General features: G+C 35.4%; 1 protein-coding gene across 1 annotated transcript in view; it reads left to right on the top strand.

Annotated features, from left to right (window-relative positions):
* SEMA3C (semaphorin 3C) overlaps positions 1-15252 on the top strand; it is a 179862-nt gene that overhangs the window by 116989 nt on the left and 47621 nt on the right. The window contains exons 10-12 of the mRNA XM_053668930.1: positions 1153-1222; positions 3173-3317; positions 11713-11935. Coding sequence (XP_053524905.1) covers positions 1153-1222; positions 3173-3317; positions 11713-11935 — 438 coding nt within the window. The remainder of the gene's footprint in view (positions 1-1152; positions 1223-3172; positions 3318-11712; positions 11936-15252) is intronic.

Below are 15252 nucleotides of genomic sequence, written 5' to 3'. Positions count from 1 at the left end.
CCTTTGTTCATGTATAGAAAAGCTAGTGGTTATCAATTTATTGCTTGAGATCTTAAACTTATTGTGAATTTAAAATAAATACCTCTTTCTTTGTATTCCTGAGCAAGAATCTCTTTACAAAAGTGTCACTAAAAACAGACATTTCTTGTAATCATAACAACTATTTATTAATTGGGGTTTTCTATCAGAAATTTACTTCTAGGTTTTGTTATGTATTGCTATACTTAATCATTCACACCAGCGATTCTCAGCCAGTGGCCGCAGCACACTGGTGTGCCACAAGATATTTTAACATGCAATCAATGTCTGTTGAGTCAGAGGCACGGACCTCTTTTCCCTCAGATTGTCAATTAAAAAAATAATAACAATGAACACAATAATAAATGAATCAAAATTATATCTATTTTTTTACCCAATCAGCAATACATGTAATATACCTTTGGCCGTGCTACAGAATTTTAGTAATGAGTTTATGTGTGCCATGAGGTGGGAAAAGTTGAAAATCACTGATTTATACCATTGTCTTTGCTTTAATATACAACTTCCTATTTTTAGGGTAACTGTTGATTAAATTAAATATCTCAAGCAATATGATTAGCAATTCTGACCATAAGCTAATGTCATAATTTGTGTAGAGAAAAAATCACTGTGAAAATATTTTCTTCTATGTTACAACTTCTAGCCCTAGGTGAAAAAGAAATTGAGATTTGTAACATTTTTTAAATTAAAAAAAAAGTATATTATCATTAAAGGACATTTAGAAAATGCAGGAAAAAAGCAGCGGCAGGACAATTTCTAAAGCTGTACTAACCAGAGACATTCACTGGCAATCTCCCTATTGAATTTTGGTGTGTAGTTTAAGGTTTACATTGTTCTCATTCATATCATATTCCATTGTGCCTCTTCCACTTAATATTATTTTGTTAGCATGGTTTCTGTAAGGTTATAGTCTTCGTAAATCCCTTTCGTGTTTGTATAACATTTTATTTAACTTATTTTACCAGGTGCCTGTCATTTAGTTCTTTTAGTTTTAAATTGGAATGATGCTGATAATACTTTTTCATAGTTGAAGTTATTTTCTTAGGGTAAAAATTAAAAAACACAGTTGCCATTTGGGAACTTGAAAAGAATGTTGACATTTCCCTTTCATAGAGGATGTGTTTCTGCTTGAAACGGACAACCCAAGGACAACACTAGTGTACGGTGTTTTTACAACATCAAGGTAATTATTAAGCAATGATAATTTATGAGTTAAACAGTAACCTTTATTGAGTAATAGTAATTATCACAAAAGCACTTTTTTCAACTTTTAAATTTACATAACATTTGGGATTTAACCTTCCTCTTTTATTACTTTTGCTTTATTACCAAAATATATTTAAGTTGAACTTAATTTTTTCAAAATGGTTTTATGTAGATAATTTATAATAATTATATGATATTGTTCTCAAAGAAAGAAGAATGTTAATTATAATCCAGGAATAAAGTATGTAAGATATTTCATTTTAAGGAAATAATTTGAAGACTCATGATTCAAACAGAACTTTTGGCATTTCTATTAAGTAACTTTTACTTCCAGAGAAATCTAAAGTGATTACTGTTTAGAAAGCAACAAAATGCTGAACCTATTTTTATGTTCCATATGACAATATTTCATATATATTTCAAAATATATTTAATGTTTTCTACTTTCTCTGGATGCCTGATCCCAATCAGCATATATTCCAAGATATTCACCATATTCTCACCCTTTCCTGCACATGATTTTTCTGTTTTACATGAGGACTATTGCTCAGAATTCAATGCAGTATTCCAGTTGTGGCATGGCCAGGTAGAATGTCAGGGGTCCCTTTAATTAGACAGTCAACTACAAAATTTAAATTGAAAGATTTTAGCATTCTTTTCTAGTGAGGGAAACATGGCATGATTTTAATCTATGATGAGCCATTCAGTGAAAAAGAAAATCATAGGGATTTTCATTATAAATCATTAACATTCACCCTAGAAGATGTCTAAAAAGATGTCCTTTACAATAAGTTTAACTTCTGTTCTAACAAAGAAAGTAGTCTTAACTCACAAAGAATTGAAAAAAGAAAAAATAACCAATTTTTATTTTTATTTTATTTATTAATTTTTAGACAGAGGGGAAGGGAGGGAGAAAGAGATGAAGAGAAACATCACTGTGTGGTTGCCTCTTGAGCACCCCCTCCTGGGGTTTGGCCTGCAGCCCACACATGTGCCCTGACTGGTAATCGAACCAGTGACCCTTTGGTTTGCAGGCTGGTGCTCAATCCATTGAACCACACCTGCCAGGGCCAAATTCTTAAGAAGAAAATATTCATTTCAAAAAAAAAATTTTCCAGTTTCTGTTTTTCCCATCACCAGAAGCTTTGATGTTGGAAAATGTAAATTGTCATTTTGACTGTTAAGGTAAATGATTAATAATGCAGCTTGTTCTTTTCCATGGGCATCTAACTTTTCATTGGCCATGTAAGTTTTCCATTATGCATCTAATTTAAGAGAAATATGTGAGAGTCAGAGAAATGTTGGTTTTAGTCAGTCTCCCTTAATGATAATGAAAATAGTTTTCATTAAGGATCCAAACACATTTTATAGGATTTTACTGACCAAAGGCAACTTAATTAATCTATTTTGAACCCTTCTATTCTGAGTTTCATTTTTATGAAAGAACATAAGTAGCAATAATTTAGACTTCTGTGATACTATTTACGATGATATATAAGAATACTAATATTAAAAATCAAGACGAAGAGATGGTGTTCTCCTATTAATGAGATTTGTTTCTGTGAGTGAAATTATAAGTAGTATTGATAGTGATATAGAATTTAAAATCATATTTTTAATAAATCATCAAATCACTTTTTGTTGCTAGAATAAACTAGTTAGAAACTTCTTTATTTGTACTATATTTTAGAAACATTGAGAACTTTTCTATAGCATTGTCCACAACATTCATGAATGAACTAAATGTTTTAATGCTTTATGTACCAATAATTTTTTTCAAAATAGTAGAAACTTTTTAGCTTTATAAGGTGTACCATGAAATTGAACTTTTCCATGATGAATTACAGCAACTGCTTTATCATAAACTTTGCCATCTATTTTTAAATTGCATTTAAATTCAAATAATAAGATCTCTCTCTTTTTTTAGCTCAGTTTTTAAAGGATCAGCAGTGTGTGTGTATCATTTATCTGATATACAGACTGTGTTTAATGGACCTTTTGCCCACAAAGAAGGGCCCAATCATCAGCTGATTTCATATCAGGGTAGAATTCCATATCCTCGCCCTGGAACTGTGAGTACCAGAAAACTTCCTGTTATTTTACTTTTTAAATAAATATAACTTAAGAAATGCATATCAGTTTGGTGGTTATTAAATACAACTATAGAACTACTGGTATATTTATTATAAATTTTTAGTAGTCACAGCTTCACAGATTTGGGATTTACAAATTAGATAGATAGATAGATAGATAGATAGATAGATAGATAGATAGATAGATAGATAGATATCACTCTCTACACTTTTTCTAAGTGCTATTGCTAATAAATCTTATTTAGATTCAAGGCCACTGTGTATATTAGATAGGGAAGAGATATTTTCTTAATTATATCGACATAAAAACCATAGCTTGGAAAGTGTTGAACTTTTGGTGGGAAACTAAGAATTTGGATGTTAGTTGCTTTTCACAACTCTTCCTTGTATTAAGAAACCTCATCTATTTTTGTGAAGAAATAACCATGTGAGAATTAATTTACAGATAAATTACATAGTAATATTTCAGTCGTAAGGATATATTGATTTTATTTTATTTTTTAAAGGATTTTATTTATTTATTTTAGAGAGATGGGGAAGGGAGGGAGTGAAACATCAATGTGTGGTTGCCTCCAGCACCCTCCATACTGGGCATATGGCTTGCAACCCAGGCATGTGCCCCTACTGGGAATCAAACCAGAGATGCTTTGGTTCACAGGCCTGCACTCAATCCACTGAACTACACCATCCAGGGCCTTAAGGGGTATATTGATTTTACTGTGGCATCCACCAACGCGAGCAACAAATGGTCGGAAGCTTTCAGGAGTTTGAGATGGAACTTTATTGGCCAAAGTTTTACCTGTGCAGGGGTGAACTCTTGAGGTGCCAAAATGGCTGCAAATGACAGTCGCGCCTGGCGCTTACAGCCTAGGGTTTTTATTGGGGTGAGCAAGCAAGCAAATACAGAAGCAGACGTAGCTGTTAGCAATTGGCTATCTCAAGAGAACATACATGGCTATGTTCTCTGCTTGCAACAGTGGATACTTTTCTGCAAAGACAAGGTCATGCATAAGGCGGTTTATCTTGTTCAGCACTCTTTGTACTTTCTGTACTTTCTATCTTCCTTGCTGAGTCAGTCTGGAGCCTGCCTCGGGTTCCTCTTGGCTACTTTTATCTAATTCCGGGCCTAACATTACAAATTATGTTATTTCTCAAAGATGGAAAAGGGTACTTAGAAGCAAATAACTACAGTGAAAGTAATGTTGCAATTCAAAAACCTTTTTATAAACGATAGTTTCAGGCCTATAAATATATCTGTATCTTGTAATATTAGTAGTATTAAAGGGTACATTGAAAACTAACTTTTTCAGGTGAAGTTACAGAGCGTACACTGGTAGATTGGAACTCAAATTCTTCTAGACAACAATGATCAGTCCTGCTATTTGTTTTCGTTTTTTTGATCCATAACAGTGCTGCCTTTCATTCTAGAATATCGATTAGTTTCTCTCTCTGTACAATGTCATACAGTGCACTGATTGAGAGGAGATACAGATACTATACAACTGACACCAATGGGAATATAATTTTCTAATGTCTGTGCATTCATAGAATAAGGTTAAAATGGTAAAGTGTTTATAAGTAAAGAAGAGTGATTGTATGAAAAAATTACAATAGAGTTGTTAAAATAATATTAAATTTGAAAGTGTTTCTTCTTTCTTTTAACTTGAATATAAAATTTCGTTGGCCAATATGCTTTCAGATATTCATCCCACATAATTTTAACCAGTTGTAGATTCTCTTTATGTTTTTGTTATTGTTAGAGTTTATTTACAATGTATTATTTACTCCCTTACTTTCTGATCTTAAATTACAAGGTTGTCAATATATTTTACAACAGAAAAACTATATTTTTCTAATAGTTTCTATTTATTCAAAATTAAAGTTTGGTTTTCAGTTAGGAAGCTGAAAGATTAATTATTAATATGTATTTTATTAGTTAGTTAACTTTAAATTAACTTTGGAAAGATGATCAGCATTACTGTTTATCCGTGAAATAATTAAACTTAATCTTAATGATATCTAGCTACACAGTCCCATCATAGAATTCAAAATCACCTTCCAAATGGTATCTTTGTGACACTCATATCTCAGCAAAATAGGGGAAAGCAAAAAGAAATGAATTATTTTCTATAACATAAGAAAAAGAAATCAAGAGATACATTTATCTTAAAGCACCTCAGTTTGGACTGTGTTGGATAAAAACAGATTACGTAAGAGAAGAGAAAGTGAAGGGGGGAAACTGAGCAACTTTCAAAATTCCGTTCTAACTCAAAAGCTCTCATTCTTTCAGTGTATTGCATGACTCACTGACAACATATTTGGAGGTAAATATGTTTGAGAAGTACTGATGTTTGAAGTTGACAGCATCATTGCTTCACTGTACCACAGAAAATTAAGGGGTGGTTGTGCTTGCATATACTTTCATCAATTATTCTTTGAGCAACACATATATGGGATATAGTAAAGGAGCAATTGACATGTAAATTCAACAAAATTTCATTTGTCTCTAAATCATATCATAAGAGAAATCTCTTGGATAAATCAATAAAACAGATAAAAGAGAGCCACGCCATCTGAATAAGGGTTAATGGCTGCAGAGCCTCAGTAAGTGTGTGTGGAGCCAGCCTACACTGGCTCCTGAGAGCACATTGTGTACGTCTTGTCTCAAGTAAGGCCATCACCCAATAACTTGAAATCAGCACAGTGGATTATTTACACCATAGAAATTGGCACATATTACAAATCAGGGATTTTTTTCCTGCTGAAAAGGCTACTTGTCCCAATGCCCACCAGACCCTTCACCCGGTTCAACTGAGAATCACAGTAAAAGAACTACTCATGTCAACCAGCAATTAATTACACTACATAAAATGTGGGAATAGATAAACCCTTTTTAGTAAAAACAATAAATAAATCACAGCTAAACTAGAAAATTCTGCTAGCAGTTCCATTTTCACTATTTCTGAGCTCCTAAGAATAAGCGTTTTCTTTTTTCTGTTCTAAAGCATTGTGGAATAATGCCAGGGCTTAGTGACACACATCTGGAGCTGACTCCATGAGAAAAGGGAATAATCAGTACTTGAGACACATTTGTGTAATGTGGTTCCCTACATCTGGTGCTGAGAAAAGAGCAGCACCTTTAAATTGAAAAAGGACAAAAAAAAGGTCAAATGAGTGCTCCTTAGGGAATAAAAGAGGCAGGGTGGAGGAATGACCTCTGGAACTCCTCCTAGAAAAGCATTTCTCCCTGAAGATTTGGTCCCTCCACCCTCTACTGTACAACACATCATGAAGTCAGCTCTCTGACTCACAGTGGCCAGAAGTGTCAGCCTCTTCCCTGCACTTCCAGGATTTAATATCCCATTCATGTGGCCAGAAGACCTACAGCCAAGTGATCCAAAGCATTCCGTCTTCTCTAGGGTTAAGAATATTGCCTCTGAAGTCCTTGCAATGATGGGTCAATTATGATCGCTGACCTTTATTTCCCTACACAGTAGTCCAGTTGCCATGTCAAGCTCATAAATATATGACTGGATTCTTAAAGAAATTACACGGGCAGAAATTTTACACCCTCATTGTAATATTCCCTGTAGGTGCTTCCTTTTAAGCAGGATTGATAGTTGTGTGAGTAAACTGCCCCGACTAGCAAGTCGAAGTCAGTAGGAAGAAGCCTGCCAATTGTGTCATAATGTTTTTCCATAAGTAATTCAAGTTTGTGGAAGAAACAAGACACCTTTGGTATGTTGCAAAGGGCAGCCAAAAAGCTGCAGATCCTCTCTGTGGCTGAGCTAACATATTACATTATCCTGCTGCAATGTGTATAAAGCTTCTGTAGTAGATTGTGTTTGCATATTCTATCCTCTTAAAGCAGAACCTAATAAAAGTGTTCAGTTTTAATATCATTTTAGAAATGGATCAGAACCCTTGGCTTCAACCATATTACTTTGAATGGTTCTGGTACCTGGTAGAGCAAAAGAACACAGAAAATCCATTTTCCACATAGTGTTGTCAAGAAACAAAGTTGATTGCTAGCACTTTTGTTGATTACATGTATCTTCCCATTGTTCTCACATTAGAAGTATTTCTTTCTCTTAGATGTTTGAAAATATTTAGTTAGTGAAGTTTAGAATTATATTAAATACATGAGGTATAGAGACATGAAAAATCAAAATGCATATTGTTTCAGGTCATTCAAAATGCATGAATAAAATAGACAGTGAACATGGCAGTCTAGTGGAGAGAATGTTACACATCAGCCTTGTCTGGGAAAGCATATAAAAATATGAGATTGAGCTGTTCCTAAGGGGCAGCTGGACGTGAATAAATTGGATAGGTAAGAAAGGATGTTTTAGGCCAAATTGCACTACATATTACAAGTCAAAGAAAAGAAAAGTGAGTCCTAGAAGCTCTGCATTGGCAGGCAGGTCTGGGCAGAGGGATTTTTTAGGTGATGGGAGGAAATGTGAGGAGGAAGAGGGCCAGCTGGTATATAAGTACAAGACTTCAACTATGTGATTGTTTGGGTTTTAAATAAATAAAGGACCTAGATTACCAGGGCTCTAAACATAAGATTAGTTTCTTCAAAATACATATTTTATAGGCCAGTGCTAGAAACCAGCCTGGTTTCTGCAATACCACTGAGTCTACCTTTTTATCAGTTTACCACTCATCTTTCAAGTGTCAAGTCAAGTTCCCCTTGACCATACCAGTTACTGCTTTGACTGGATTTGCATTTATTTTCTGCTGTTTTCACCCTAGGCTGTTACCTCTTGCCTCCACTTTGTATTCTAGGATCCAACAATGCCCCAGAAATGACAATTCTCTAAATACTCCAAACTCCGTGTACTTATTTCTAAACCACCTCAGTGGCCCTGGCAGCCTTATGTTCCTCCACTATTCTAAATTTGTTTAAAAGAATATTGACTCTTAAACATATATGGTCATTGATTATGACCCAAGCTCTGTTATTTATTTTATATTTTTCTTAAATTATTATGTATGTCTTAATTTTGCTTTGATGTTGTCCATGTTTCTAACCAGAATACTCGTGTCTAAAAGACAGTTGTAGCTTCTTATTTTTAGGTTTTCCACTGAGCACATCAAAATGCTTTTTTGGACAAAAGCTGTTTGGAGATGGAAATATGAATTAATATATGAATATATTAATGACGAAAACTGGCATAATGGCTGTGAGAATTAGGAAAACATTTATGAGCATCAGAGGTCAGCAGATACTCAAAAATACCTGAGAATAAGAAGGAAATTAAGGGCAACCATTGCTGACACTTCTTTATCTTGGCATTGTTATTGTTCCTTGCCGTTCACTTAACACTTTAGTAATCAAAACGCTTAAAATGTCTTTACTCAGAGAAGGAGTGCTTATCACTGAATGATAAACAGAACACTGGAACTGGAGAAAAACAAACACTTAAAGGAAAAGTTTAACCCAAATTACTTAATGACTGTTTGTGGAGTAAAATTATCCTTCCGAGGAATGAGACACCAACCTAATTAACGGACAGAGGCTTTGTTTCATTGTAGCAAATGAATGGACAGTTACCTTTAGGTTTCAGTGCACAAGCTTATACACACACAAGGTGAAGGGTAGGTCAATCACATCTTGTTTATACTTGGCAGTGTTACAATGAGCAAACTCTCAAATCCAAACAGTCTGAAAAGGGTGATCAATTTTTTTTCTTGTCACCATCATTATCATTTATTCTAGTATATCTGTAGTTTCTGCTATGAACGGATTGGAAAATTAATTATTGTCAAAACAAACTTTTTGTAATTTTAAAATACACTCACATAAGGAGATGCTTGTCTCTAAGAAAGAAGTTTATTGTGAATATTATAAACAGAAGTCCCAAATGTGGGATATCTTAGTAAATATAGAATAACTGATTTCAGTTGATTTGTTTGGTTACTAATTTAATAACTATGGTTTTACAGATATAAAATTCTTATCTGAATTTTAGTGATCATGAAGTAAAACCCATAAATAAGGCACATAATTTAATTAGTTTATTGCATGTGAAAATAATCACTAACTGGAAATTATACAAGCTGTAGTATGTGCTAACTTTGGATCTCTCCAGAACTTACAAATAAGGATGCTTGCAAATATTTTAAAGAGACATCTCAGCTTAGCAAACCATAATTAGTGTTGTTTTATGAAAATCTGGAACTACTTAAATTGCCCGTGCGTTTGTTCTTTCCATGTTTTCATTCCATGAGCAATGGATTTCCCTTTTTCCGCTTTGTATGAAGAATGAGGGTAGAAAACACCCATAATCATATACTTTTGAGAAGTGTGGAAGACATTCATCAGTTTAGAACACCCTCAAATGAAATGCTTTGTCCTCATTTGGTCTTCATTGTGGGCAATTTATAGACATGTATATTTAAATACAATGCTTTTTTTTTTTTAAGGAAAAAACAAAACATATGAACCCTAGACAAAAGTCTAGTTAATGGGATAAGAGGCTTAGTCTTATTACTTTCTTATTATCCCTCCTTAGTGAAGTCATTTAATTGCTCCTTCTGCCTTCCTGCAAAAAGAGAACTACATTTACTAGTCCTGTAAAAAGTTCTAATAATGTTAACTGGTCAGAGTTAGCCTAAAAATTGCTTTTGGCATGATGAACATGTCTCAGTGAACATGGCCGCCTCAGGAATTTGCTGAGACTGACTTGCAAGTGCTGGTCTGCCTGGAAGTGCTGGCCCAGAGACCCTGACGTATTCCACGGCTGTTACAAGCACTGACCCAGAGGTTTTCATGTTTCATTTGGTCCCTAAAATTGTTTGTCTTTTTTTCATTGAGTCCACATTAAAATGTTGGCAGGTTTCACATAAAATTCCACATTTCCATCTTCTGTTCAAATCTGGCCACACTAGGTTTATATAATGCATAGGAGCAATCAGGTAGAAATAAGGGTTCATTGCCACCTTTGAGTAAAGTATCTCTTTGCAGTTTGTTACTGTGCTTATTAGATCCTGCTGTTTACCACCGGTGCTGTGCCCATGGCTATTGTTCAGGAAGCTTGCTTCACTGCTTCCCTGTTACCTTGCACTTCTTTAGTGAAGAAAAAAGAAAACTAGAACAGGAGTGCTATTTGCAAGAAAAATTTGGCCAAGTTATTTTTTTTCCTGAAAGTAGAGCTATTGACAGATGTTCATTCAATAGGGTTAGACAGATCGTGTTTATATGTGTTAAAAGAATATACCCAACAGCTTTGCTCATATTGTTTAGCACTTGGATCCTATTAGTGAGTGTGTGTGAGTGCCAAGCTCCAGGGCTCCCAGCCTGCCCTCGAGTTTGGCCTCAGGTGCCCTGTAAATGGAATCTTCTCCTCAGAAGCCCTCGTCACGCTCCCTTTCCAGAACTGTTGAAGCCGTCCAGCAGTCCTTTTCCAGATCTCAATTTTGCTTTCCATCTACCCCTTTGAACTTGAGGCTCTGAATCTTTCCTCCCTTGGCCAGAATCGAGGCCCTGTTTCATACAGCCCCTGCACCAAAATCGGATGCCAGATACAATAGAGTAGTCCACTACTCTTTGTCAGGTAGCCACTATTTGTCAGCTTTGTTATAGGTCTAATAGTGAAACAACGAACAAAATATACCCAGTTAATGTCAATACACAGCTTACATTCCAGAGGGAGATACAGACAATAAGAATAAAAGCATCTAATATAATGTACAATTAGGTAAATAGGACTGTAAAGCAACATAAAGCAGGCTAAGAAGGCAGTGGAAATGGAAAGGGAGAGCTATTTTTATTTGTGTCCTCACCTTTAAGGAAGAAATTTTTCAACTGAGAACTGAATGAAGCAACAGAGAAAGCCACGGACTTGTGTGAACAAGAGTATTTCAGATGGGGAACAGCAGGTGCCAAGGTGTGAGCGGGGGCATGCTTGAGGCTCAGGAGCAGCAGGAATTGCTGTGGGAGTGACAGGTGCAGGCCAGGCATCCAGGGGCTTGCAGGCCATGCTCAGCTGTTGGTATTTTATTCTACAGTTAATAGAAGCCACTGGGGTCCTTTCAGTGGTTTCAGAGGGGAATTGTCAGGTCTGATTTACCACATCCAACCCAAGTTCCAACTTCAGAGATCCTTCGTTTGGGAAAAGTAATATACAACACAGTGTCAGCTCCTCTCTGCAAACAAATAGGGTAGGATAAGTGGACTTAGCCTCATTTAAATGATGAAATCGTACACATATATTTATTTTCTACAGGTAGTATTATATAGTACTGTATATAGTTTTGCTGTTTACTCATCAGGAAGTCAACTTAAAACAACTTGAGCTAAGTATTTTGATCATTACTAAAATTAAGCAAATATTTTATTAACTTTTTATTTAAAAACATTTTTTAGTGCCCAGGAGGAGCATTTACCCCCAATCTGCGAACCACCAAGGAGTTCCCGGATGACGTTGTCACTTTTATTCGGAACCACCCTTTCATGTACAATTCCATCTACCCGGTCCACAAGAGGCCTCTGATCGTCCGCATAGGCACCGACTATAAGTACACAAAGATAGCTGTGGATCGAGTCAGTGCTGCCGATGGTAGATACAACGTCCTGTTTCTTGGAACAGGTAAGTTCCGAACCCAAACTATGCTTTAATGTGTAGAAAAGACTGTAATGGGTAAGGGCTGTGATACCGGTACCAAGAAGTCCCCATTGTTTACTGCTGTCTGACTATTAGTGAGATAGTTTTTAAAAAAAATACATATAATTTCTTTAAAATATTAATGGTACTATTTTAATATATTTACAGACTCTAGTTTGGCAATTTCCTTCAATAGATGGTTGAGTGAAAATACTCTTGTTTCTAGACCTACATGTTGTTGAATGTCACAGTGCCTTGTCACAGTGGTTGGTTTCAAAGTGTGGTCCTCGGACTAGAAGAGCAAAATCAATATCACCGAAGAACTTATTAGAAATGCGAAGTCTGAAGCACTGATCTAGGAACTCTAGGACTGAGAGCCAGCCATCTGTGTTTTAACAAGCCCTCCAGTAAATCTAATGCACACTGAAGTTTGAGAACCACTTATTCAAGAGAAAGAAACTAGTTTGCCTGTCAGGCAGTAATTCATATCTTTCTAACATCCCTGACTACCTTGCAGGCAGTGATGAAATCTCTTTACTTGTCTTGTAATATTAGAACTAGTCCATGAAATTAGGTAATTTCTCTACTAGTTTAAGAAATGCATATAAAATGTGTCTGTAATCCTCATTGTAAGATGCATAGTGGTGAAATATATATGTATTCTGAGCTAAGGAATAAATTGCAGTCAAACTTCAATCAATTTAAGATGGGGATATTTTTTCTTGGCTAAATACAATTTTCCAAGTGTGCTTTTCTTACAGAGTTCTTCTATTACCCTTGTTTATTCTTATATATAAAACCTCAGATATGAGTCTTTCACTCTCATATAATTACAATGTATAGTGGGCTGAGGTTGAGAAGCATCTGACATGGACTGTTTGGCATCTGCTCCCTCACTTGGACAGATCTGTGTTTTTGCTAGTCCTCTCTTTGCTTGTCCCATACCTGAGGGATAATCCTACCTTCCCATACTAACCATTTCCTCTTCTGCTTCTAATTTTATCTTCTCCTGATATTTCCAGGACCATTCTTTATCAAGTATTCTTTATTCTAATTCATTTTTTATCAGATTTTATTCTCCACTTCATCCTAGGTTTCAAAATCGTATGACAGGACATGAAACTAGACCTAACCTTCACCCATTGCCACCTCTGCCATAACACTGGTTTTGCCAAGGTCTTCAGTGTTCCCGTGATAAGAAAATCCATTGGCCTTTAAGCATTGAAATACCCCCATCTCCTCTTTGCATCATTGGGCATTGTGGAGTCGCTCTTGTTGCTTCAGCCATATACCCCAGATACTCCTTTTTCTCTGGAAGTTCCTTCTCAGGTTCCCTCATTAGCCTGCCTTCCTCTAGCCCATGAGTGTGGGTATTCCTTGTGGTTCTGTCCAAGTCCACTTCTTTTAACATATCCATTAGCCATCTTATTCATTCATTTTTTCAACTTGGCCAAACATTTTATTTTTTAATTTAATCTTTATTATATTTTTTACACTACCATTTAGTCCCCTTATAACTCCCATTCACTCAGCAGTCACCACACTGTTGTCCATGTCCATGCATCTTTTTCCTTTCTGCTCAATCCCTCCAGCCCCTCATCTGCCCCCCACACCACCACCACTAGCTATCTACTCTCTATCTATGAGTCTGTCTCTGTTTTGCTTGTTAGATAAGTTTGTTCATATGAGTGAAATCATATGGTATTTATCTTTCTCTGACTGGCTTATTTCACTTAGCATAATAGTGTTCTTCAGGTCCATCCATACTGTCCCAAAGGGTAAAATTTTCTTCTTTTTTATGGCCAAATGGTATTGCATTGTGTAAATATCCCAGAGTTGTTTTATCCACTCATCTACTAATGGACACTTGTGCTGCTTCTGTATCTTGGCGATTGTAAATAATGCTGCAATGAACATAGGTATGCTTGTGTACTTTTGAATTAGTGTTTTGGGTTCTTTCAGATAAATTCCCAGAAGTGGGTCACTGGGTCAAAAGGCAGATCCATTTTTATTGTTTTGAGGCATCTCCAGCCTGCTTTCCACAGTGTCTGCGCAAATCTACATTCCCACCAATAGTGCAAAAGGGTCCCCCTTTCTCCACATCCTTGCTAGCACCTGTTGTTTGTTGATTTATTGATGATAGCCATTCTGACAGGTGTGAGATGTCATCTGATGGTTTTAATTTGCATTTCTCTGATGATTAGTAACATTGAGCATCTTTTCATGTCTGTTGGCCATCTGTATGTCCTCTAGGAAAAGTGTCTATTCAGAGCCTTTGCCCATTTTTTTAAATGGGTTCTTTGTGTTTTTTTGGTGTTGAGTTTTGTAAGTACTTTGTAGATTTTGAATATTAACCCCTTACCAGATGTATTAGTAAATACATTCTCCCATTTTTTGGGTTGTCTTTTTATTGTGTTGATGATTTCCTTTGCTGTACAAAAACTTTTATTTTTATATAGTCCCATTTATTTATTTTTCTTTTGTTTTCATTGCCTGAGGATATACGTCTGGTAAAAATATTGCTACAAACAATGTCTGAGATTTCATGGCCTGTGTTTTCTTTTAGGATTTTTATGGTTTCAGGTCTAGCATTTAAGTCTTTAATCTACTTTAAATTTATTCTTGTGTGTGTTGTAAGAAAGTGGTCTAGTTTAATTTTTCTGCAAGTGTCTGTCCAGTTTTCTCAGCATCATTTACTGAATCGGCTATCTTTAGCCCATTGTATGGACTTGCTTCCTCTGTTGAATATCAACTGACTGTAAAGGTGTGGGTTTATTTCTGGGCTCTCTATTCTATTTCATTTATCTATGTGTCTGTTTTTTATGCCAGTACCATGCTGTTTTGATTACAGTGCCCTTATAGTATAGTTTGGTATTAGTTAGTATGATTCTTCCAATTTTGTTCTTATTCATTTGATTTTAATTATTCTGTGCAAACAAATACCAAATGTACATCTCTAGTTATTGCCATTTCTGAAGCTCAGTATTTGCACTTACAACTTACTCTTAGATAACACAATTGTACGATTCATTAACATTTTAGACATCATTCTTCAGACTTAATTTATTCACTGCTAAGACTTTCTAATCAGTGCTTAATCCTGCCTCCCATATTTGTATTCTTACCACACATTCTTCTCAGGGCACTATTTCTCCTTGATACATATTTTCTGTCTAGGCATTCACAGTACCTGGTAAGCTTACTGCTACTCATGTAATTAAATAAATTCATAACTGAGTTCAAAAGCTAATACCATTGTTTATAGGCTGTGTTATCCTAAGATGTAGCCTCTGTTTAAATGA

This window comes from Artibeus jamaicensis, unplaced genomic scaffold, assembly GCF_021234435.1.
Source record: "Artibeus jamaicensis isolate MK-2021 breed Jamaican fruit bat unplaced genomic scaffold, CSHL_Jam_final contig_518, whole genome shotgun sequence".
NCBI classification, from domain to species: domain Eukaryota; kingdom Metazoa; phylum Chordata; class Mammalia; order Chiroptera; family Phyllostomidae; genus Artibeus; species Artibeus jamaicensis.
Note: the sequence above shows the minus strand (reverse complement) of the source record. Positions and strands in the feature narration are given on the sequence as shown.